The following is a 23,216-nucleotide window of genomic DNA, read 5'->3' as shown; positions in this document are numbered from 1 at the left end:
TCAGTACAGTGTTTCCTTAATATTTTTCAGATTCATTAATAACTCATTTTTTTGAAAGATTTCATACTGCCGGTGAAAAGTAATTGTAGAAGTATCTGGCATATCGTAAGAGAATGGTGTTATTTCCTTCAGAGTAAAATTGGTTTTCTTTGGTTCCTCTCTACGTCTAGGTTCCTCTTCTGTAAGTTCTTCATGGATTGTTTTGGGCTAAAACAGCTAACAAAAATGATTATGAAACACTTGGCAAATATAAATGTGCCATATAAATGCTTAATAAGTCCTGTGCGTGAATTAACACGCCTGCAGTGCATACAAGTGGTTTCAGAGCCACTTTTTTCAGGGCTAGTGTTTCTCATGTTAAATAATTGCTGTTGTAATTAATGACACAAGTATTTGTATATTATGTTGGTGGTGTAGTGCTAATTTCATTGCTAGAAATCACGGTAGTAAAACCATCACAGAAAGTTAGGCATGTAAAGGAAACTTTAGATTCATTAACATCTATTTTTAAAAAATATCAAATGTATTTAAGGTCTGAAGTTTGTAGGTTTGCATTTTAGGGATTTATAGCTAAGGACTAAAAAGATTTTCCTGGAATAGAGACAACATCTGTATTTTTAGTTTCTTGTGTAAGACGTGTATGCAGTATTATCAAGGCTATTGACTAGCGACCTTTCCTTAAAAATTATACAATTTTTCTCAAACTTTTGAGTCATTGTAAGATAGTTCAAATAAGATCCTTTAAATCTTATTCCTTCATTTCTTGAAGTCCGTGTATTGATTTTTTTCTTGCAGAATGTTTAACTATTTGGGAAGAACTAAGGACTCATTCTGAGTGCTTTTCAGGTTTTGATAGTTTCAAGGAGAGTAGGTGCCTAGCTTTTCCTTTCTAGTGTTGGGAGAGACGGATGTTTTATTCGTGTGTTGCTTGTCCTGGAAGGCGATTTTTAGTGATCTCTGTACCCCATATCACATATTACTAGTCATGCTGAACTGAAATAAACACTTAGTTCTTCTTTCTGATGTAGTAGTCTGGTGGTTCATACTGCTCTACAGATTTTGAGTACTTTTGTGAGTATTAGATTGAATGGTTTTTTCAGTGCTTGCATAGATGGTCTTTTTTCACTTTTTTGGTTAGAGTCTTAACTGTCAGTAACCCTTCTTGACTTCATGTGCTATGATGTAAGTGGTGAAGAACTTACTGTCAAACCCACAGGTGTTTCCCACACTAATGAATTTGGTTCTAAGTCACCCTTCCATACTTGTTTTGTCCTTGTTGTTGAAGTAGGTGAATATTTTCCCAGCCTATTAATAATCAATTTATTGACTTAGCACTGGGAACTGTCTTCTTCCCTCCCTTCCCCTCCCCCAATTTTGTGCAGATGGAGAAGTTGGCATAAGTCATGGGTTCTGGTCAACATAGGCTCGATTTACTAATAATCCGTTGTTGGAACTTAAATTCATTGTTGGGAAAATGCTTGTGCTAGAACACTTGTTATTAAACAAAAGACATGGTCAGCCTCTGGGTTTTGTTTTTGTTTTGTTTTTGTGCCAGCCTAGTATGTTGTGATTAATATTTGTGTAAATACTTGTGTGTGAAGAAAGTGGCTACTGAGAGACAACTGGGCAGGGGAGGGGAAAGAGAGAAATCCTATAAATTGCCTTAAATGTCAATTTGGAAGTATTAAAGTATTTAGTGAGAGTCTCAAAATTCTGTTATGAAGTAGAGCAGGAGTTGGCAAAATGTTTCTGTAGAGGGATAGATAGTATATTTTAGGATTTGCTGGACACAATTTTGTATTTGTTAACTCTTTAAAAATGTAAAAGCCATTCTTAGCTTGCAGGTGTACAAAAAAAGGCTGGAGGTCGTAGGTTGTCTGCCTCTGAAGTAGAGCAACATGCTGGCTGTATTTTAGGCCTATACTATGGTTTTATTTTGAATTAGTTTATCATTAAAACATTAAGGTGTTGTTTTTTTTTTAATGGGATATAATTTGTAAAAGAATTTGTGGGGTGCTTGGGTAGCTTAGTCCACTAAGTGTCCAGCTCTTGGTTTTGTCACAGAAGGCATATCTGCCTTCTGTTGGGTCATGATCTTGGGGTCCTGGGATTGAGCCCCGCATCAGATTCCCTGCTCAGCTAGGAGTCTGCTTCTCTCTCTCTCTGCTGCTCCCCCGCTTATGATGTCTCTCCCTTTCTCTCAAATAAAATTTTTTAAAGTATTTAAAAAGTGATCCTTCCTTGTGCTACCTGTCTTCTTTTGTCCTACCCTTGTCTCCTCCTCTTCCCCCCCAGAAAAGTACTTGAGTAACTTCCTATCTTTTGGAAGTAAGATGCACTATATAGAATTTATGATTCAATATATTTCATTGGGCTACTTCCTCCTTTCTCATCTTCCTTCCTTCCTTCCTTTGCATGAGGAGTCCCAAGCATAGTGCTAGTTGTAAATTCTTACCTACCAGGGGATTACATTATAGTGATAAGGGACCATATAAGTATGTACAGAGTGATGTGAGATCTCTTGAGTTTAAACATTGTGTACATATTCTTTGTTTATCTTAACCTCTCAAGATTATAAACTCCATGAGGACAGCGACTATAATCTGCTTATCTCCTGCAGTGTCCGGTCACGAGGCCTTACACAATAGTAAGTGCTTTGTAAATATTTAAATTGCTTTGTGTGTTCCAAAGGAATAACTGAAAAGAAAAGGTGTGGGGGTGGGAATAAATTTTAATTACATTAAGCTTATTTTTTGCAATAACCCTTCAGTGGTATCATGTCTGTTTTATAGATGGAGACAATTAGGCTCAGAGAAGTTACGTAATTTAATTTAGTTAATGGTGGAGCCTGACTTGGAATCTAGGATTACCCATCTCCTGAGGCTTAGTTATTCCCTCCATATAGTACCTTTTTCAGGTATACATACAACAAAGCCTCAATAACAAAAAGCCAATTATTCAGAAAGTGACCCTATAGGTATATGACAGTCCTCACACATGTCCTGCCATTTACAGACTTAAGCAAAGTAGATGCTGTCTTGAATCCTATTAAAGTATCATTTAAAGATTATTTTATTTTATTTATTCATGAAAGAGAGGTTGAGAGAGAGAGAGAGAGGCAGAGACACAGGCAGAGGGAGAAGCGGGCTCCATGCAGGGAGCCTGACGTGGGACTCGATCCCGGGTTCCCAGGATCATGCCCTGGGCCGAAAGCAGGCGCTAAACCGCTGAGCCACCTGGGCTGCCCATAAGGTATCATTTAATACTATTTAATGAAATATCTGTTATTGACTTTCAGGTTAGGGTTTGTGTGTCTCTAGATTATGTGTACTGTTTACTTTGCATAGTGATCACAGAGGCTTGTACACTTTATTTTCCTGTTATGCTCATATTCTCTGTGGTAATATTTACCACTTTTTTTTTTTTTTCTGTTTTATCCTCCACTACAACTCTTCAGGACCAAGGCTTTGTCTTAATTTTGATTCCTGGGTCCAACACATGGTCCTTGCAAAATGAAATGCAAACATTTAATAAAATAAAATGAAGTCAAAACAGTCCCTCCTCATTTTCTGTATGATTAATTAGGGAGAATCAGTTAGGGAATATCTTTTTTTTTTTTTTTTTTTTTTCATGCTGAATTAGAGTATCATTAACTCAAAGTAGTTTTATCTTTTTCAGTTATAAAGGTAATATATAGTCATTGTAAAACATGATTGTGTTAAGAATTCCCTCAAAGAATGTAAAATTTGGGCAGCCCGGGTAGGTCAGCGGTTTAGCGCTGCCTGCAGCCTGAGGTGTGATCCTGGAGACCTGGGATTGAGTCCCACGTGGGGCTCCCTGCATGGAGCCTGCTTCTCCCTCTGCCTGTGTCCCTGTCCCCCCCCCCCCCATCTCTTATGAATAGATAAAATCTTAAAAAAAAAAGAATGTAAAATTCTTCATAATTCCTTATGAAACATGAGCTTACTCGAGTATTTCATGTGATTCATGGTAGAGATTTGGAAGGTATACAGAATAAAAGTAAGATTGGGCTAGAGGAGAAGAGAATCTGTTCATTTTGTAACTTTGGTTGGTGTTTTTGGTAACTCTTGGCTATGGTAAAACTTGTTTTTAGTATGTGGTTGGTATGTTGTTAGTATACATACATTAAACCTGATATACATACAGTTTGTCCTGATAAATCATGGGCAAATTGGTCCCTATTCTTCACTTCCAACAGAGTTCATGATTTATATTCAAATGAAACAATATAGTAATGTTTATACTATGAAAAAAAGCCATTTCCAGAATGATTAACCTAGATCATTAAAAGAAAAATTATTAGTTGGAAAACTGAGCCTAAACTTCACATTTTTTAATGAAGTTGTTAATTCTGATCTATATTAGATTTGTTGGAAGTAGGGGGGTTATAACAGGCAAGTCATTGTGAAATGTTTTCATGATTAGCACATTTTGTGCTGGAAGGAAATAGGTGGGAGTAGTCAACCAGGAGCACTGGAAGCCAGCCTCAGCTCTGTCCCCACAGTGTTCCTTCCTGCGGCGGCTTCCAAAAGGAGGAAGCGAAAGGGGTGCTAATGATGGCATTGGTGGTGTACATCCACTGGGGATTTCAAGCCCAGGAAGATTTGGTGCCACTATCATAGACACTTCGGTGATTCTTTCAGAAGAAATCTACGATGACTCGGGGTCTCTTCCTCTGCAGCTTTTAGGATGGATTGTGAGTCTTGCTTAGCAGACTCTGCTGCCTGGCCACCTTCTCAGAACCACCTCTTACTACTGCCTTTTCTTTGGCTTTGGGATCAGTTATGAGGAAGTCTTAAAATGAGGCCACTGTATTGGTTCTTCAGTGAATGGGATGGGACCCTAATTCCCACCTCTTCTTTTTTTAGATCTACTTTGAACAGCAGTGCCTACGTGTAGCACTCTTTGTGAAAAAGAATGTATGGATCATAACATCTAAGAACAAGATGTAAAAGTCTCCTTTTACTCTCCTACCCCCACAGGACTACCTCTCCAGAGGTACTTACTATCTACGGTTTGGGCTCCATCTCCAGTCCTCAGTCCCTTTCCCTAACTGGCTCAGAGGATGTTGGCTGGACAGCATTGCCCACAAAAGATTTATCAGCTTGAGCAAGTTACTGACTTACTAGCATTTGCTAAGACTGATAACTGAGTTTTTTTTTTTTTTTTTTTAAGATTTTATTTATTTATTCATGAGAGAGACAGGCAGAGACACAGGCAGACAGAGAAGCAGGCTGCATGCAAGGAGCCTGAGGCGGGACTTGAATCTGGGAATCCAGGATCACACCTTGAGCCAAAGGCAGGCTCAAGGCAAAGGCTGCTGAGCCACCCAGGAGTCCCTGATAACTGAGTTTTAATCATTCCTTATATTGTAGAGCAATTTGTATTTCATATCTGCTGATATATCAGAAATCTCAAAATTGTGTGTTTCAGGAGAATAAAACTGAGATTCAGAGAGATTAAGTAACCTAAGTCATCCAGCTAATACTTTTTTCGTGTGGCTCTTGAACTGGTGTTCAGACTCTGTTAAGTGATTTCTCATAAGCCAGTGCTTCTCAAACTTTAACATGAATTCAGACCGTCTGGGGATTTTTGTTTAAAAGATTTATTTATTTATTTATTAGAGGGCAGGGAGAGAGAAGGAGAGGGAGAGAAACTCAAGCAGGCTGCCTGAGCGTGGAACCCAACACAAGGCTTGATCTCATGGCCCTGAGATTGTGACTGGAGCCGAAAGAGTTGGCCGTTTGACTGAGCGTGCTACCTAGGTGCCTACCCCCATACCATCTGAGAATCTGGTTAAAAATACAGAGGCTGAGTGATGTCCCTGCAGCTAGCCCTAGGGACCACACTTGAAGTAGGAAGCCTCCATTCCACGTGGCTTTTATTATTTTAGGTGAGCTTGACAGATTTTTTTTTTTTTTTAAAGAAATAGCAGTAGGGTATCTTTATCTTGAAGATTCTATTTATTATGTTCTTAAATTTCAAAAGTAATTCCTACTCAGAATATACATTTTTAAGCAAAAGGGGACTTAAATATTGTTCTAGAATTTTTTGCTTTTCAAAAAATTTGCCATATTGTGGAGATTTTCCTTTTTTTTTTTTTTTAATATTTTATTTATTCATTCATGAGAGACACATAGAGAGAGAAAGGCAGAGGGAGAAGCAGGCTCCATGCAGGGAGCCCGATGTGGGACTCGATCCCGGGTCTCCAGGATCATGTCCTGGGCCAAAGGCAGGCGCACTAAACCGCTGAGCCACCCAGGGATCCCTGTGGAGATTTTCCATGTTAATACACCATATCGGTCTCCCTGAATTTTTTTTCTACATAAGATTTCATAATTATGTTTATCTAATAAATTTATATTGATAATCTTCTAGGTTACTTCTGATTTTTAATATTAGAAACTGCTGTAGTGACTATCCATTATTGAGTTTCTAAATATTTCTTTAGAATAAACTCGTAGAAATGAAATGTGCTGGGTCAGAGGACTCATACATTTAAGTTTTAAAAATATATAATTAGCACATTGCCCACCAAAAAATTTGCTTCTACCCACGCTCACGGTCCTTGTCTAGTTTGTTGATTTAAATACGATTCCTTGTTACCTTAGGTAGAAATTAGGTTGGCATCTGTCTGCAGCCCCACTTTTATTGAACACAAGCTGTATGCCCAGTGCCGGGGAGTTCAGGCCAACCCAGTGTACTCAGAATCTGCTGATCTAACTGAAGGTATAAGCCTCTGGGAATCATTAGGCAAACCATTATTTCATTCTTTTTTTTTTTTTTTATTTTTTTTATTTATGATAGTCACAGAGAGAGAGAGAGAGAGAGGCAGAGACACAGGCAGAGGGAGAAGCAGGCTCCATGCACCGGGAGCCCGATGTGGGATTCGATCCCGGGTCTGCAGGATCGCGCCCTGGGCCAAAGGCAGGCGCCAAACCGCTGCGCTACCCAGGGATCCCCATTATTTCATTCTTGAGGAGACAAGAAAGGGAATTGAGAATGGGAAGGGACTTTAGAGCAAATTGGTGCCTCTGCAATATCCTAAGCCACACTTGTATCTTATTCAGGGCCTGATGCCCAAAAGTGTTGCTAAAATCATGTAATCTCTGGTTCAAGGTATGCGTTCTGTTTAAGGTTGCACCGATAAGTCTGGGTAGAGAATTATATTTTCCTTTTAAAAATAGAATCTGGGGGATCCCTGAGTGGCTCAGCGGTTTAGTGCCTGCCTCTGGCCCAGGGCGTGATCCAGGAGTCCCGGGATCGAGTCCCACGTCGGGCTTCCTGCATAGAGCCTTCTTCTCCCTCTGCCTGTGTCTCTGTCTCTGTCTGTCTCTCATGAATAAATAAATAAAATCTCTCTCTAAAAAAATATATAAAATAAAAATAAAAATAGAATCTGTATATACAAACTACATGGTTAAACTATCTGCACATGTTGGTTATTTAATATCATACATTGTGTTGGATTTTTTTTCTTTGCAGTTAATGTGATAAGTGAAAGTAATGAGATTGGTAATTAGTTATAAGTGGCATAGTCTCTTTAATAGTGTTAGGTGGTGATGAAAAGTATTAGGTAGTAATTAGAGTTCAAGTCCCTGAGTGGAGTTTTTGAGAAATCAATAATGGAGAATAGTAATTAGAAGTAAAAGGGTTTTTTCTTGGGGCCATTATCTAGTGATGATATGTTTCTTTTAAAAAAAAAAAAAAGAAAAGAAAAAGTGTAGGTTTCCGATTTCTGATTTCTCTTTTAAAAAAAACATTTAAAAGCTTCACTCTGTATACTTGTAGAACTGTTAAACGTCTTCAAGTTTCTGTGTTCATGGGTTTCTGAACTTGAAGCTTTAAGAAGACATTAAGAAATTAAAGTCTTAAGCTTTGGAAATAAATTGATGTCTATCAATTATAGAGGCAGAAACCGAGAGCCAGAGAGGTGAATAAACTTGCTTAAGATCAACATAGCCAAATAATGTTGGTCATCAGGCTAGAACCCAGGTCTCCAGACCTGATGTCCTTCCCACCATATCTACTGCTCCCTTAGCCAATGTGGAGCCTTTTAAAACTGTAATCAGATTTTACTTGTTTTATGTTCAACTCAGCATACTGAATACTCATTTTGAAGCATAAAGCTTATTTTAGTCATGTTTTAGCGTATGAAAAAGTTTGAAATGAAAAACACATCCATGGATGAGGATAAGTTGAGGTCTACAGAGCTAAAAATACTTAGTCATTCATAGTTCTATATGCTTAGAGTTTTCTGCCTAATTGGAAATTCACGTTCCTGAGTGTTAGAAAAGCGTCTGTTCCGAGTAGAATTAGGCTGAGGCGCTGTTCTTGGTACCTTTTTTCTTTTTATAAATTCAGCCATTTCCAAGCATAATTTTATTCTTCTTTATTGTGATCATAGTCCTTTCCAATTTTTTTCTGTTGACCATTGAGCCTTGGCAGAAGCAAAGGCAGGAGTGAGGCCAATGAGAAAGCTATTATGAATGGACTGTATGGCAGCTGTACAAGGATGCTGTTGCTTTCCCAGAGCTAAGCACGTTTCTTTTTGGCATTGTTTTGAGTGATGCTCAAATGTACAGGCAGAAGTAAACAAAAGGAAGCCATTTTTGCTGTTGCAAGACTTGGAAGGCAAAATAAAGTTGGCCAAATGGAGGACACACTGAGCAGGAAAATATTTTAGCTGTTCAGAAATTTTTTGGTGAACATTTTTGAAGCTCAGAGTGCCCATTTATGCTTTAGCTAACTATGCCAAATTATTTTTTTTTAATTTTTATTTATTTATGATAGTCACAGAGAGAGTGAGAGAGAGAGGCAGAGACACAGGCAGAGGGAGAAGCAGGCTCCATGCACCGGGAGTCCGATGTGGGATTCGATCCCGCGTCTCTAGGATCGCGCCCTGGGCCAAAGGCAGGCGCCAAACCACTGCGCCACCCAGGGATCCCAACTATGCCAATTTAAAGTTTTCCTAGAGGTTGTACATATTGAGAGCATTTCTTTGTAGAAAATTTTAATATCAAAAGAATAGGTCTACTTATATATTTTCTTTATGGTCTTTGTTAGTGTTAAAAACTCGAATTGTTAGTGGAATAATGATTTTCTTGGTCATGTGATGATTCATCTCAAAAAGATCTTGAGAAAAGCAGACAGTTAAACTGCAAATGGTATTTATAAGGTCATTTGAAGATGGGACAAATAATATTTGTGGCACGCACATGGTACTAGCTTGAAAATGCAAGCAAATCAAGTGTTTTGAGACATTTTAAAATTTGTGATATTTTATTTTTTTAAGGATTTATTTGCTTATTCATGAGAGACACAGAGAGAGAGGCAGAGACATAGGCAGAGGGAAAAGCAGGCTCCTTGCAGGGAGCCCGATGTGGGACTTGATCCTGGATCCTGGGATCAGATTGACCCGAAGCCAGACGCTCAACTGCTGAGCCACCCACGAGTCCCAAATTTGTGATATTTTAAATCTGGTATGTTATAAGGTGTGTTACGTTTTCCAATTAATTGCCATTAGCGTTTATGATTATGTGTTATAAGTTGGGCATTGTATGTAAGACTAAGCAATTTTAGTTTTCGTTTTGTTGTCCAAAGGAAGTGTATCTTTTTTTTCCAGATGTATTAGGCAAATATTGCATTTTAATCTATATTCTGTGAGGTTAATGCATTTACCTTTAATAGAACATATGGATTGGTGTGTGTAGCCCTTAATGTAAGTGTAAACTCTTTATTGGGAGTTCTGCTGGATTTGGACCTTTGAAGGGGTGGATACTGTAGCTTTTGCGAACATGGGTCCCCCTATTCTTGAGTTCCTGCTGCTTTTTCTCTGTCCTTTGGTCATCATTTAGAGACCATGCAGGATTGGGAAGGTAGCAGTGTCATGAGCCAGGATGGTAGGAATTATGGTACCAGTTTCTGGGAGTCCTCAAAAGGATGTGTGGTCTACCACTCGATCTTCAATATGTAATTCCTGCCTACCTGAAGATAAGCCTGGTCAAGGTGAATGGCAGTGGGGAGCAGAACTAACACATCTTGAGTACCCACTTTATTGGAAGCTGTGCAGGCCTTTTCTAAGTGTTTACTGTGAGGTAGGTATTTTCTGTTTTTGTCAATTAGAAGAGCTGAGGCTCAGAGGTTAAGAAATTTAGTGAAGGTAAATGACCGAAATGGAACATTTGATGTAGTTGGTTGATGTAGTCTTATCAAAATATGAAAACATTTGCTCCTTTTTCATTTTTTTTTAAATTTTTATTTATTTATGATAGTCACAGAGAGAGAGAGAGAGAGAGAGAGGCAGAGACACAGGCAGAGGGAGAAGCAGGCTCCATGCACCGGGAGCCTGATGTGGGATTCGATCCCGGGTCTCCAGGATCGCGCCCTGGGCCAAAGGCAGGCGCCAAACCGCTGCGCCACCCAGGGATCCCTCCTTTTTCATTTTAATTGAAAACTTTTTAAAGTTTTTTTTAAGTTTTAAGCTTTTGCTTGTGTTTTATTGTAATGTCTCCTTGTTAATTCCCGCCTATTCCACATCTCTCTCTTGCTCTCTCCACTTTGCTCTCTCCGTTTTAGTCTCACTGATCTTTTTATTCCTCAGACAAATCCCAGACCTGTTCCCACTTTTGGATTGTTGGATTAGTTAGTTATCTGGGCTTCTGTTCCAGTGATACTACATGGCTAGTTCCTGTAATTAATCAATCAATTAATTAATTAATTAATGTTTCTTTCTTTTTCCCTTCCCTTCCCTTCCCTTTATTTTATTAATTCATTCATGAGAGACACAGAGAAACAGAGAGGCAGAGACATAGGCAGAGGGAGAAGCAGGCTCCATGTAGGGAGCCTGATGCAGGACTGGATCCGGGACTGGATCCGGGACTCCAGGATCACGCCCCAGACTGATGGCAGGCGCCAAACCTCTGAGCCACCCAGGGATCCCCCTCCGTCCTGTAATTTCAACTCTTAGTCCAAATTCACCTCAGAGAAGCTTTAGCTATTCACTATTCTAAAGGAGTGTTGAACATTTTTTTTTACTCCATTATTCTATTTTAATTCTCTGCCTAGAGCCCATTTTTCTTTTGTTGTTATTGAAGTATTATTGACATGTAACATTATATGTTAGTTTCAGGTGTATAGCATAATAATGAATTATTCAATATTTGTATACATTGCAGAGTGATCACTACAAGTATAGTTACCATCTGTCACCATATAAAGTTACAGAGCTGTCCTCACAAATTTTTTTTCTATGAGAACTTTCAAGATTTACTCTCTTAGCAACTCTCAAGTATGCAATACAGTATTATTGACTATATAGTCACAAAGCATTACATTCCCATGACTGAACTTTGTGCTTTTAAACTCCCCTCATCCATTTTGCTGACCTCCTCACGTGGCAGCTACCAATTTGGTTCTCTGTGAGTTTTGTTTTGTTTGCTTATTTTATTAGATTCTACATATAAGTGAAATCAGACAGTATTTGTTTTTCTCTGGGTATTTCACAGCAGAATATCCTCAAGGCCCACCTTTGCTATCACAGATGGTGAGGTTTCATTCCTTTTTAGGGCTGAGTAGTATTCTGTTGTACATACATATCGCATCTTTATCCTCGGTCCATGGACACTTCGGTTGTTTCCATATGTTGGCTATTGTAGATAGTGCTGCAGTGAATATAGGGGTGCATGTGTTTTCAAATTAGTTTTATTTTCTTCAGATAAATATCCACAAGTGGAATTATTGGATTGTATGATGGTTCTATTTTTAATTTTTTTTTAGGAACATCCATACTGATTTCCATATGGCTGCATCAATTTACATTCCCACCAAGAATGCATGAGGGTTCCCATTTCTCTGCATCCTTGCCACCACTTATTTCTTGTCTTTTTGATGCTAGCCATTCTGACGGATGTAGGGTAATATCTCATTGTGGTTTTAATTTGCATTTTCCTGATGATGAGTGATGTTGAGCATCTTTTCATATTCCTGTTGGCCATCTGTGTGTCTTTGGAAAAAATGTCTGTTGAGATCCATTGCTCACATGAAAATCAGATTGTTTGTTATTGAGTTTTGTGAGTTCTTTAACATTTTGAATGTTAACCCCCTTATCAAATACACAATTTGCAAATATCTTCTCCCTTTCGGTAGGTGGCCTTTTCATTTTGTTGACGGTTTCCTTTACTGGGGAGAAACTCTTTAGTTTGATGTTGTCCCCTTTAATTTTCCTTTTTTTGCCCTTGCTTTTGGAGGCAGATCTAAAAAATTACCAAGACCATTGTCAAGGAGCTTAACACCTGTGTTTTCTTCTAGGAGTCTTATGGTTTCAGGTCTTAGACCCTCATAATTTCTTTTTCTCTTCTGATTCTTTCTGCATATAATGTCCAATTAGCTGTGAAAATAAAAACCTCCAGTTATAGATCTCTTGTGGCCTTTGCTGGGTCTTGATCTCTTACTCGTGTCAGTCTCCCCTACCTTCCTTCATGAGCTGACCTCATCAGGAAGTGGTCATTATAATTATTTTTATTATAAACATATATTCTGTAAAAATTCTGAATTATAAACAACTGACTTACAAATGAGGTTTTGAAACGCAACACTTATAAATTGGAGACTATATTAGTATGAATTCTTAAACTCTTGCACTTAGAATATAGTTGTTTTCTGAGGTAGAGTCTGTTTTCTTGGCTGTGTTAGGCTTGAAACCTTTGTTAGGATGAGCAGCTTCCTAAAACACTGTTGAAATATTCATATATCACATATTTTTGTTGATTCAGCTTGTGTTTTAGTAGGATTATATATGGGGCTGTTTTTTAACAGTTCAGGAAATAGTGTACAGAGAATAAAATGCCTAGCTTTTTAAAATTTTAATATTATCTGACTCGTCATTTGAAGAATCATTGATGATTAATTATTAAATGGGAATGTTGCAGTTACTCAGCTGGACCTAATGTTTCCACTTCTGGGGGATCTATCTGAAGGAAATAATCTGATGTATAAAAGAATAACATGCCCTGCGAAGTTCATCACAGTGATACTTGGAATAGTAAAGATTTGAAAACAACATAAATGTTAAAACAGAGTAGGAGTGTGGTTAAGATATTCTAGGGTATATCCATAGAATGGAATCATTAACACATCTCAAGCTTATAATGAGCTTTTGTAGACACAAGGAAATAGATGTTTTTAAATGTGAAATAAAAAGCAAAAGTTCAGATTTTGCTTCTACCACTGTTAGACAATGTTAGGTTGTTTCAAACCAAATATATTGCTGACAGCTAGAAAACCTAGAAAGCATTGAAGGGCTATAAAGGCAGTAAGGAATTATGGGTCCAAGTTCTGGAAGATAAGGAAAGCTCTGAGAAGTTAGCCTGATGTTTGAGACTGCCTTGTTCATGAGGTCATGGCTGATTTTGGAAGTGACGGTTTAGAGGCTGAGTGGAGTTTTCAAAAGGCTGATGTCAAGGAGGACAAAAAATTGGAATTAGAGCCTGCCAAGGTAGAGGGTCCCGGGAAACTCTTGGTTTGGGGGTTGGGTTCCTCAGGGCCTAAACTGTAGGGTAAGGGTGAAACAGAAGTAGACTAGTCTTTACAGAGACTGAAATCCAGCTTTTCAGTCTGCTCAGTTCTGGATCAGATTAAGATAATATAGATTCCTGATGTCCCTATGTTATCTGCTTGCCAGAAGCAAAAGTAAACTCTTTCTCAGTAACATCATCCATGGCCTCAGATTGTGTCTATAATTTTTTTTTATATCAGCGTTCAATAAAAAATAACCAGGCATATGAAAAGATAAAATGCAACTGGAAAGCAAGAGGAAAAGTTGACAATAGAAACATACCCACAGGACAGGCAGAGATACTTGAATTATCAGTCACGGACTTCAAAAAATCTATGGGTAATATGTTAGAAGAACTAAAGACAAAATTGATAATTTTGACAGATTTGAAATAGAAATTCTGAAACTGAAGAACACAACTGATTTTTAAGAACTTAATGAATGGTTTTAACAGCATAGATAGAGCTGAAAAAAAATTAGTAAAGTGAAAGATAAATTAGGAAAAAATCTAGACTAAACCACTGAGAGGCAGAGGATGGAGAAGACAGAGAAGAGTGTTTTTACAAATAGAAGGTTTGTGTCAAGCATTTGCTCATTTTGTGTGTCCAATGGTAAATTCTCCCAATATTTCACACTTTCTCATTTATGTTTGTTCTGATCAGTGATCTTGGATGTTACTATTCTAATTGTTTTGGGGCACCACAAACCACATCCATAAAAACTAGTGAACTTTTAAAAGTAAACTCTAAAATAAAAAAATAAAAGTAAGCTCTGTGCCCAATGTGGGGCTTGAATTCACAACCCCAAGATTAAGAATTGTATGCTCTACTAACTGAGCCGGCCAGGTGCCCCTGAAATGGCAGACTTAACCGATAAATAGTCTTTGTGTTCTGACTACTAACCAGCTGTTCCCCATCTCTCTCCCTCTTGTTTGGCCTATTTCCTGAGACACAACAATATTGAAATTTAGTGGTGGGTTCATGGGAGTTAAGGAAAGAAGCCGTCTCCATAACATAAAAGTGCAGGTTGGAGCAGCAGGTGCTGATGTAGAAGCTGCAGCAAGTTATCCAGAAGATCTAGCTAAGGTAGTCAGTGAAGGTGGTTACACTAAACAGATATTTCAGCACAGACTGAACAGCTTTCTATTGGATGAAGATGCCATCTAGGGCTTTCATAGCTAGAGAGAAGTCAATGCCTGGCTTCAAAGCTCAGTCTGACTCTCTTGTTAGGAGCTCATGCAGCTGGTGACTTTAACTTGAAGCCAGTATACTCATTTATCCTTCAAAATCCTAGGGCCATTATGGATTATGCTAAATCCACTCTGCCTGAGCTCTGCAAATGAAACAAAACCTGAAAAACAGCACAGCCATTTACAACATAGTTTACTGAATCTTTTAAGCCCACTGTTGAGACCTACTGCTCAGAAAATTTACTTAAAAACATTACTGCTTATTGACATTGCACCTGGTCTGATGGTGATGTATAATGGGATGAATGTTTTCACATCTGCTAACACAGCATCCATTCTGCATCCCATAGACCTGAGAAATAATTTTAATTTTCAAGTCTTATTTAAGACATAGATTTTATTTTATTATTTTTTAAAGATTTTATTTTTATTTATTCATGACAGACACAGAGAGGCAGAGACACAGGCAGAGGGAGAAGCAGAGGGAGAAGCAGGCTCCATGCAGGGAGCCCGACATGGGACCCGAACCCAGGTCCCCAGGATCACACCCCGGGCCGAAGGCAGTGCCAAACCGCTGGGTCATTGGGGCTGCCCTAAGACATAGATTTTATAAGGCTATTGCCATAGATAGTGACCTCTGATGGATCTAGGCAAAGTCAACTGAAAAACCTCTGGAAAGGATTTACCATTCTAGATGCCATTAAGAACATTTGTGGTTCACAGGAAGAAGCCAAAATAACATTAACAGGGGTTGGGAAGAATTTGATTGCAACTGTTATGTAGACTTTTGGAGGTGTTCAAGACTTCAGTGGAGGAAATACCTACAGTTGTGGTGGAAATAGCAAGAGAATTAGAATCAGAAGTTGAGCCTGAAGGTGGGACTGAATTGTTGCAGTCTCATAATAAAACTTGAATGGATGAGGAATTGCTTTTTATGGTTGAGCAAAGAAAGTAGTTTCTTGAGATGCAATCTACTCCCAGGGAAGGAGCTATGAAGATTGTTGAAGTGACAGCAAAGGATTTAGAATATCATGTAAAGCTTAATTGATAAAGCTGTAGCAGAGTTTGAGAGGATTGAAAGGTTTTGAAAAAATTACTACTATGAGTATAATGCTATCAAATAGCATCACATGCTATAGAGAACTCATTTATGAAAGGAACAGTCGAGGTAGTAGACTTCACTCTTGACTTATTTTAAGAAACTGCCACAGCCACCCCAGCCTTTAGCATCTACCTCTAATCAGTCAGCAGCCACTAAACATTGAGGCAGGACCCCCCCACCACAAACAGGTTACAGCTCACTAAAAGCTTAGGTGATGGTTAGCATTTTTTAGTAGTAAAGTATTTTTTAATTCAGGTATGTTCGTTTTTAAAGACCTAATACTATTTTATACTTAATAGACTACAGTATAGTATAAATATAACTTTTATATTTACTGGGAAACCAAAATACTAATTTGATTCACTTGATTGAGATATGTGCTTTATTACAGTGGTCTGGAATCAAACCTGGGATATCTTGAAGTATTCCTGTATATTCTGGATATATACATTTGGATATTTATGTATTACAGATACATTCTTTGGTTCTGTTCATGTGTTTTTACTCTTTATAAGGTATAAACAGGAGTTCTTACAAAGTATAATTTTTTTTTAAGATTTATTTATGTATTCATGAGAGACACAGAGTGAGAGAGAGGGAGAGGCAGAGACACAAGCAGGCTCCATGCAGGGAGCCCGACGTGGGACTCAATCCTGGGTCTCCAGGATCACAACTGGGTGGAAGGCAGCACTAAACCGCTAAGCCACCCGGGCTGCCCGATAAAGTAGAATTTTAATTAACTTTTTGTATATGTGGTTAATGCTTTTTATAGTCCTGTTTAAGAAAGTTTTCTCTTTTGTGAAGATACTTCTTTTTATATTAAAGCTTTATAGATCTGCCTTTCACATTTAGGTCTATAACCCAAGGTCTACTTTTTGGCGTTTGTGTGTGTGTGTGTGTGTGTGTGTATGTGTGGTTTTGTTATGTCTGTTTTGTTTTATTTTGGTATGGTGTAAGGTGAGGGGTTTAGTTTGATTTTTTTTTTTTTTTTCTGTATGGGTACCCGATTGTTCCACTACTGTTTTTGGAAAAGACCACTTCTTTGTGATAAATGAAGGGTCTATATCATGTGGGTCCGTTTCTAGACTTTTCTCTCCCACTAATTTATTCTTCCCAGACACCGAAAAATCCACATATATAGTACAAAAAAAGATGATAGGAGTAAGTACAAATTTATCAGTCATTAAAACAAATATAAAATGTACTAAACTTGCTAGTTAAAAAACAAAGATTGTTATAGTGGATTTTAAAAATACAGCTACATGTTCTTTAAAAGAAAGCTACATAAAACATAACTCAGAGAAGTTGAAAGTAAAAGATGGGAAAAAGAATTATCATGCAAATTCTGGAGGTCTTTGTTTTGTTTTTAAGCAACCTCTACACCTAGTGTGGGGCTAGAGGTCATTTATATGGCAAGGAATGATGTCTCAGTTGAGCTACATGGTTCACTGAGTTCAGGGCCATTTTGCTCCCAGACCCTAGTGGCTGTTAAGGACTTTGGCCTCTACATCACTACCCACGGCAGCCGTGTTCTTTATTTCTATCCTTCGGAATTTTCTGTATTGTGTTTGGGGTGAGCCAAGCGTTTAAAAGCTAGTCCTAATTCATCTAGCACTTCTTTTTATTTGTTTAAAGATTTTGTTTCTCTATTAGAGAGAGAAAGAGAGTGCAAAAGTGGGGGGCAGGGAGAGGGAGAAGCAGGCTCCTTGATTTTAGGACCCCAGGGTTGAGCCCAAGGCAGAAGGCAGAGGCTTAACTGACTGAGCCACCCAGGTGCCCCCATCTAGTACTACTTAGGCGTTAGTGCGATGTCTCCTTCCACCTGCCATGTTTAGTCTGCTACATAATTTTTCTTTTCTTTTCTTTTTTTTTTAAGATTTATTTTTAAGTCCTCTCTAAACTCACCATGGGGCTCAAACTCAACAACCCCTAAATCAAGAGTCACACACTTCCCTGACTGAGCCAGCCAAGGGCCCCGTAGTCTGCTATGTAATATCTGGACCATTAGTCTCTTGTATGGTTTTAAGAGCCCACCCTTTTAGGGGAACCACTAAAAATGTAAAATAATTGCCCGTGGGCAGGGGTGTTATGGATCATTTCTTATGGTCTTGTGCATTTTTTTTTACATTTCTGCAACAGAGCACATATTTTACAACTTTCTTTTTTTTTTAAACTTGAAAAAGGAAATTGTCCTTAAGATCCTCCAAGTAATAGCCCTTCTTTTCCATTTGTTGCAGGTGGTGCGGTTGTGTCAGAACCCAAAGCTGGCGCTAAAGAATAGCCCACCTTATATCTTAGACCTGCTGCCAGATACCTACCAGCATCTCCGCACTATCTTGTCAAGATATGAGGGGAAGATGGAGACACTTGGAGAAAATGAGTATTTTAGGGTGTTCATGGAGAATTTGATGAAGAAAACTAAGCAGACCATAAGCCTCTTCAAGGAGGGGAAAGAAAGAATGTATGAGGAGAATTCTCAGCCTAGGTAATGGCAAATACTACACAAATACTTATTCAGGTCTGTGACCGCCTAAATGGGTAACACACAGAACTATAGCTAAATTGGTTTTAAATTTTAGGTCAACGAAAATGCAAAGTTGACATTTGATTGAAAGATGCATTGTAAAAAAAAAAAAAAAAAAAAAAAGAAAGATGCATTGTATATAAAACGTTGCTTTGGAGGATATTAAACCACCCTATCTTTGATAGATTGATAGATTTGTTTACCTCTGAGAAGTCAGTGACTTTTAGTCCTGAAGATGAGTTGGAGGCAGTAGGTCTTTTTTCTTTTTAAGATTTTATTTATTTATTCAGAGAGAGAGAGGCAGAGACACAGGCAGAGGGCAAAGCAGGCTCCATGCAGGGAGCCTGACGTGGGACTCGATCTCAGGACTCTAGGATCACACCCTGGGCTGAAGGCAGGCGCTAAACTGCTGAGCCACCCAGGGATCCCCTGGCAGTAGGTCTTTTAGAGACCCCAAATCATGAAAGTTTGAGGATAGGTGGGAGTTTGCAAGAAGGTTGAGGTTAAGTTGAGATTGAGAGTAAATAATAAGAGGGTAGATTGTGCCAGATTTATTAGGCAAGTTACAAGTATGGGACAATAAGTAGAAAAGTCAATAGTTAGGCAACTTTTTTTTTTTTTTAATCAAAGTGAAATCACATTTATTTTACAGTTAACTTTTTCAACAGAATAACTATTGATAAATATTTGAGGGACCTTTATGTATTCTTTTATACTTGTTACTATATTGGGTATCCCATGTATCACTAGTTTGGCTGTTAATTATGAGCTCGGAAGGAAATGGGTTGATGGTAGGTATGGTTGTATTTGGTTTGGTCCAATTAGAAATATTAACTCATCTAGGATAAATAATGTGAATTCACATTAGAACTTTGTAGGTAGTAAATTACTCTCAAGGAGAGACATGCATTAGGAAGGACAGTAATTTCTGAGGGCATTAAGTTAGCATGTGTTACTCAAGCAGTAACTTACTAAATGGTATCCTTGTAGCCTGCCTACTACTTTGATTCTTTTGGCTTAGATTCTGGAAACCCTCATGTCTCAGTTTAAACTTTACTCACGTCATTCATATCACCTTTACTCTGACAAATTGCTCATGTTTGGTCTAGATTATCAGTCTTTTCTCATTAAAAAGATTTCTGGTGATTAAATCTGTAGGAACCTTTTAATTTCTAGTTTATATGAAAATGAACTGTATTTCTTTTAAATATTTAAATTTTATGATTTTTGTTGAGATAAAACTGTGACTATGGACCATAGCTACCTGGTGGTATTGTATTGCTGAGTTTAAAAAAAAAAATAATATTATTACTTTATTTAATTTTAAAATTTAATGTAGCATCTACAGCAAACTAGGTTCTAATTGTAGGAGATGAAAAGGACTTATATGCTGGGATACATGATTTAATAGAGATACATATAAAATGCTGTGTGAACATAGGTTTGCCTAGTGGCATCAGGGCATGTGGCACAGAGGGAGTGTTAGGTGAGCTGGGTTTTAGAAAATTTCTACTTGCCCTTCTAATCAGAGAAGTGAAAACAAGACTTAACACACGAGCATGAAAATGCAGGCTGTGTATGTTTAAGGAACATGAGCAGTCTGGTTTGGCTAGAGTTGTGGGGAAGACAAGTGAGCTGTGAGGACAGGTTAGAGTCAGGATGTAAGTGTTCTTTTACCTCTAGACATTCTCATGTAGATATAGGCTGCCATAGAACAAGTTTTTTTTTTTTTTAGGAGCACTTTTATAGTGAAATAAAAATTTTAGATTTTCCAGTCTTAGAGCATACTGAACATTGTTCCAACTTTTTCTTTTTTTTTTTTTAAACAATGAACTGTTCATCCCTGAGAGGCAGGCAGTATGGTATACTGTTTAAGAGGATGGACTCTGAAGCCTGCATTTGAGATTTTACTTACTTACTTACTTACTTACTTATTTATTTATTTATTTATTTATGCGAGAACAGAAGCAGAGAGGGGCAGAGGGCAAGGGAGAAGCAGACTCCCCCCCTCCCCCACTGAGTGGGGAGCTTGATGCAATGTGGGGCTCAATCCTAGGACCTTGGGATTATGATGTGAGCCAAAGGCAGATGCTTAACCTACTGAGCCACCCAGGCACTCCTGAAGCCTGCATTTGAACCTTAATTTTGCTACTTAGCTCTGTGATCCCTCAGTTCCTTCATCTATAAAATGAGATAGTAGTAGTAGTACTTTCTTTGTAGGGTTACTGGTTGTTGGGAGTGAGTGAGTAAATGTTCAGTACTTAGAATAGTGATCAGCACAATGAAAGTGGTAAGTGGGTTAGCTCTGATTTTAATCATAATCCTCATTTTCTTTACTATAGACAAATAGGTTATTAAATCAAGCTGTGTAGTAATGATATTGTCAGACCATAATGAAGTACATACATAGACCAATTTGTCCCTATTAAGTAACCTCACACTATTGCTTTCAAGTTCTTTTGCATTTTTTTAACCTGTCAGTATATTTGTCTGTATCAGTTTTATTCCCCATAATATGAAGTTTTTAATACACTTTAAATCCATACAGCTAGGTTGGTACAAGGTATATGTAAAGTGAGAATAAATAAATTTCAGTTGAGATTCAGATTTATTTTTACAAAGGAAAATGTATGGCTTTACTGTATGACCTTTGAGATCTGTATTTCAGTTCCTTAAATACTTTTTTTCCTAATCAGTTCTTTTAAATTAAGATATTAACATATCATAAAATTCTCACTTTTACAGAATGTAATTACCCTTTTACAGAATGTAATTCGGTGGTTTTTGGTATGTTCACAAAGTCATGTAACCATCCCCACTATCTAATTTGAGAATGTTTCCATCATCTCAACAAGAAACTCCACACTCATTAGCAGTTACTGCTCATTCCCCACTCCTGCTCCCCTGACAGTCACAAATAACTACTTTCTATCTCTGAAGATTTGCCTGTTTTAGATGCTTCACGTAAGTGGACTCATAATGTGTGGGCTTTTTTGTCTGGCTTTCCTAGCGTATGTTTTCACAACTCATTCATGTTAGAGTGTGGGGCAGTACTACTTCATTCCTTTTTAATGGCCAGGTAATATTTGATTGCATGGATATGTACTGCATTTTGATTACGGACGTTTGGGTTGTTTCCACTTGATATAATGAATAATGCTGCTCTGAACATCTGTGTACAAGTTTTTGTGTGGCTGTATGTTTTCAGTTCTTTGGGTAAATACCTGGGAATGGAATTGCTGAGTCATATGGTAATTCTATGTTTAACTTTTTGAGGAACCATTAGATTGTTTACCACAGTAGCATTTTACATTCCTCCAGTGTATGAGGAGGGTTCCAGTTTCTCACCATTTGTTATTTTTTTGTTTTTGTTTTCGATTTTTACGACCATCCTACTGGGTATGAAGTGGCTATTATTGTGGTTTTGATTTGCATTTCCCTAATGAGTAATAATGTGAGCATTTTTTTCATGTATTGCCATTTGTATATCTTCTTTGGAGGAATGTCTGTTCATATCCTTGCCCATTTGGGACTATTTTTCTTTATATTGTTGAGTTGTAAGAGTTCTTTACATGATTCTGGATACTAGACCATTATTAGATATGTGATTTACAAAATTTTATTCCCAATATGTGGGTTGTCTTTTCACTTTTTTTTTAAGTGTCATTTGAAGCACAATTTTAATTTCGATGAGGTCCATTATTTTTTATTTGGTTACTTGTGCTTTTGATACATGGCTAGGAAACCATTGCTTTAATCCAATGTCATGAAGATTATGCCTGTGCTCATTTTGATTTCATTTTTGTATGTGGTCAAAGGTAAGGATCCCTTTGCATATGGGTGTCCTTTAGTGCCAGCATTATTTATTAAAAAGAACATTTTTTCTCCATTGAATTGGCTTGATGCCCTTGTCAAAAGTCAGTTTGCCATGTGTATGAAGGTTTATTTCTGGCTTCTGTCTCTTCTTTCTATTGGTCATGTATCTATCCTTAGACCGGTACCCACACCATCTTGATTACTGTAGCTTTTGTAGTAAAGCTTTAGAATCAGGAAGTGTGAGTCCTCCAACTTTGTTCTTCTTTTTCAAGATGGTTTTGGCTATTTGATGTCCTTTTAGATCCTCTCTGAGTTTTAGGATCAGCTCATCAATTTCTGCTGTAGTTTTCTTCATAGGAATTGCATTAGACTGGTAGATCTGTTTGGGAAGTATTGCTGTCTTAATACCGAGTCTTTCGATCTATGAACATGGGATGTTTTTCCATTTGTTTAGGTCTTTTTAAATGTCTTTCGGCAGTGTTTTGTAGTTTTAAGTGTACAAGTTTTTCACCTCCTTGGTTAAATTTATTATACATAATAAATTTATTAATTTATTCCTAGGTAGGTGTGCCTTAGTTGATTAAGTGGCCAACTCTTGGTTTCATCTAGTTCTGGGATTGAGCCCTGCATTGGACTTTGCACTCAATAGGGGATCTGGTTGAGGATTCTCTCCATCTCCCTACCCACTGTGAGTGTATGTGCTCTCTCAAATAACTTTTAAAAATCTTTTAAAAAAATAAAATACATCAATCTTAAAAAATTTTATTCCTGGGATCCCTGGGTGGTGCAGCGGTTTGGCGCCTGCCTTTGACCCAGGGCGCGATCCTGGAGACCCGGGATCGAATCCCACGTCGGGCTCCCGGTGCATGGAGCCTGTTTCTCCCTCTGCCTGTGTCTCTGCCTCTCTCTCTCTCTCTGTGACTATCATAAATAAATAAAAATTAAAAAAAATTAAAAAAAAATTTATTCCTAAATATTTTATTCTTTCTGATGCTATTGTAAATGGAAT

At 37.8% G+C, this 23,216-nt stretch overlaps 1 protein-coding gene across 2 annotated transcripts in view; it reads left to right on the top strand.

The window, feature by feature from the left end:
• The window catches only part of CBL (Cbl proto-oncogene), a 79,342-nt gene that overhangs the window by 2,111 nt on the left and 54,015 nt on the right, over nt 1–23,216 (top strand). For both annotated transcript variants that reach the window (XM_041770225.1, XM_041770224.1), the window contains one exon: nt 18,105–18,352. In XM_041770225.1, the coding sequence (XP_041626159.1) occupies nt 18,105–18,352 (248 nt within the window). The remainder of the gene's footprint in view (nt 1–18,104; nt 18,353–23,216) is intronic.

Source organism: Vulpes lagopus, chromosome 10 (genome assembly GCF_018345385.1).
Source record: "Vulpes lagopus strain Blue_001 chromosome 10, ASM1834538v1, whole genome shotgun sequence".
NCBI classification, from domain to species: domain Eukaryota; kingdom Metazoa; phylum Chordata; class Mammalia; order Carnivora; family Canidae; genus Vulpes; species Vulpes lagopus.
Note: the sequence above shows the minus strand (reverse complement) of the source record. Positions and strands in the feature narration are given on the sequence as shown.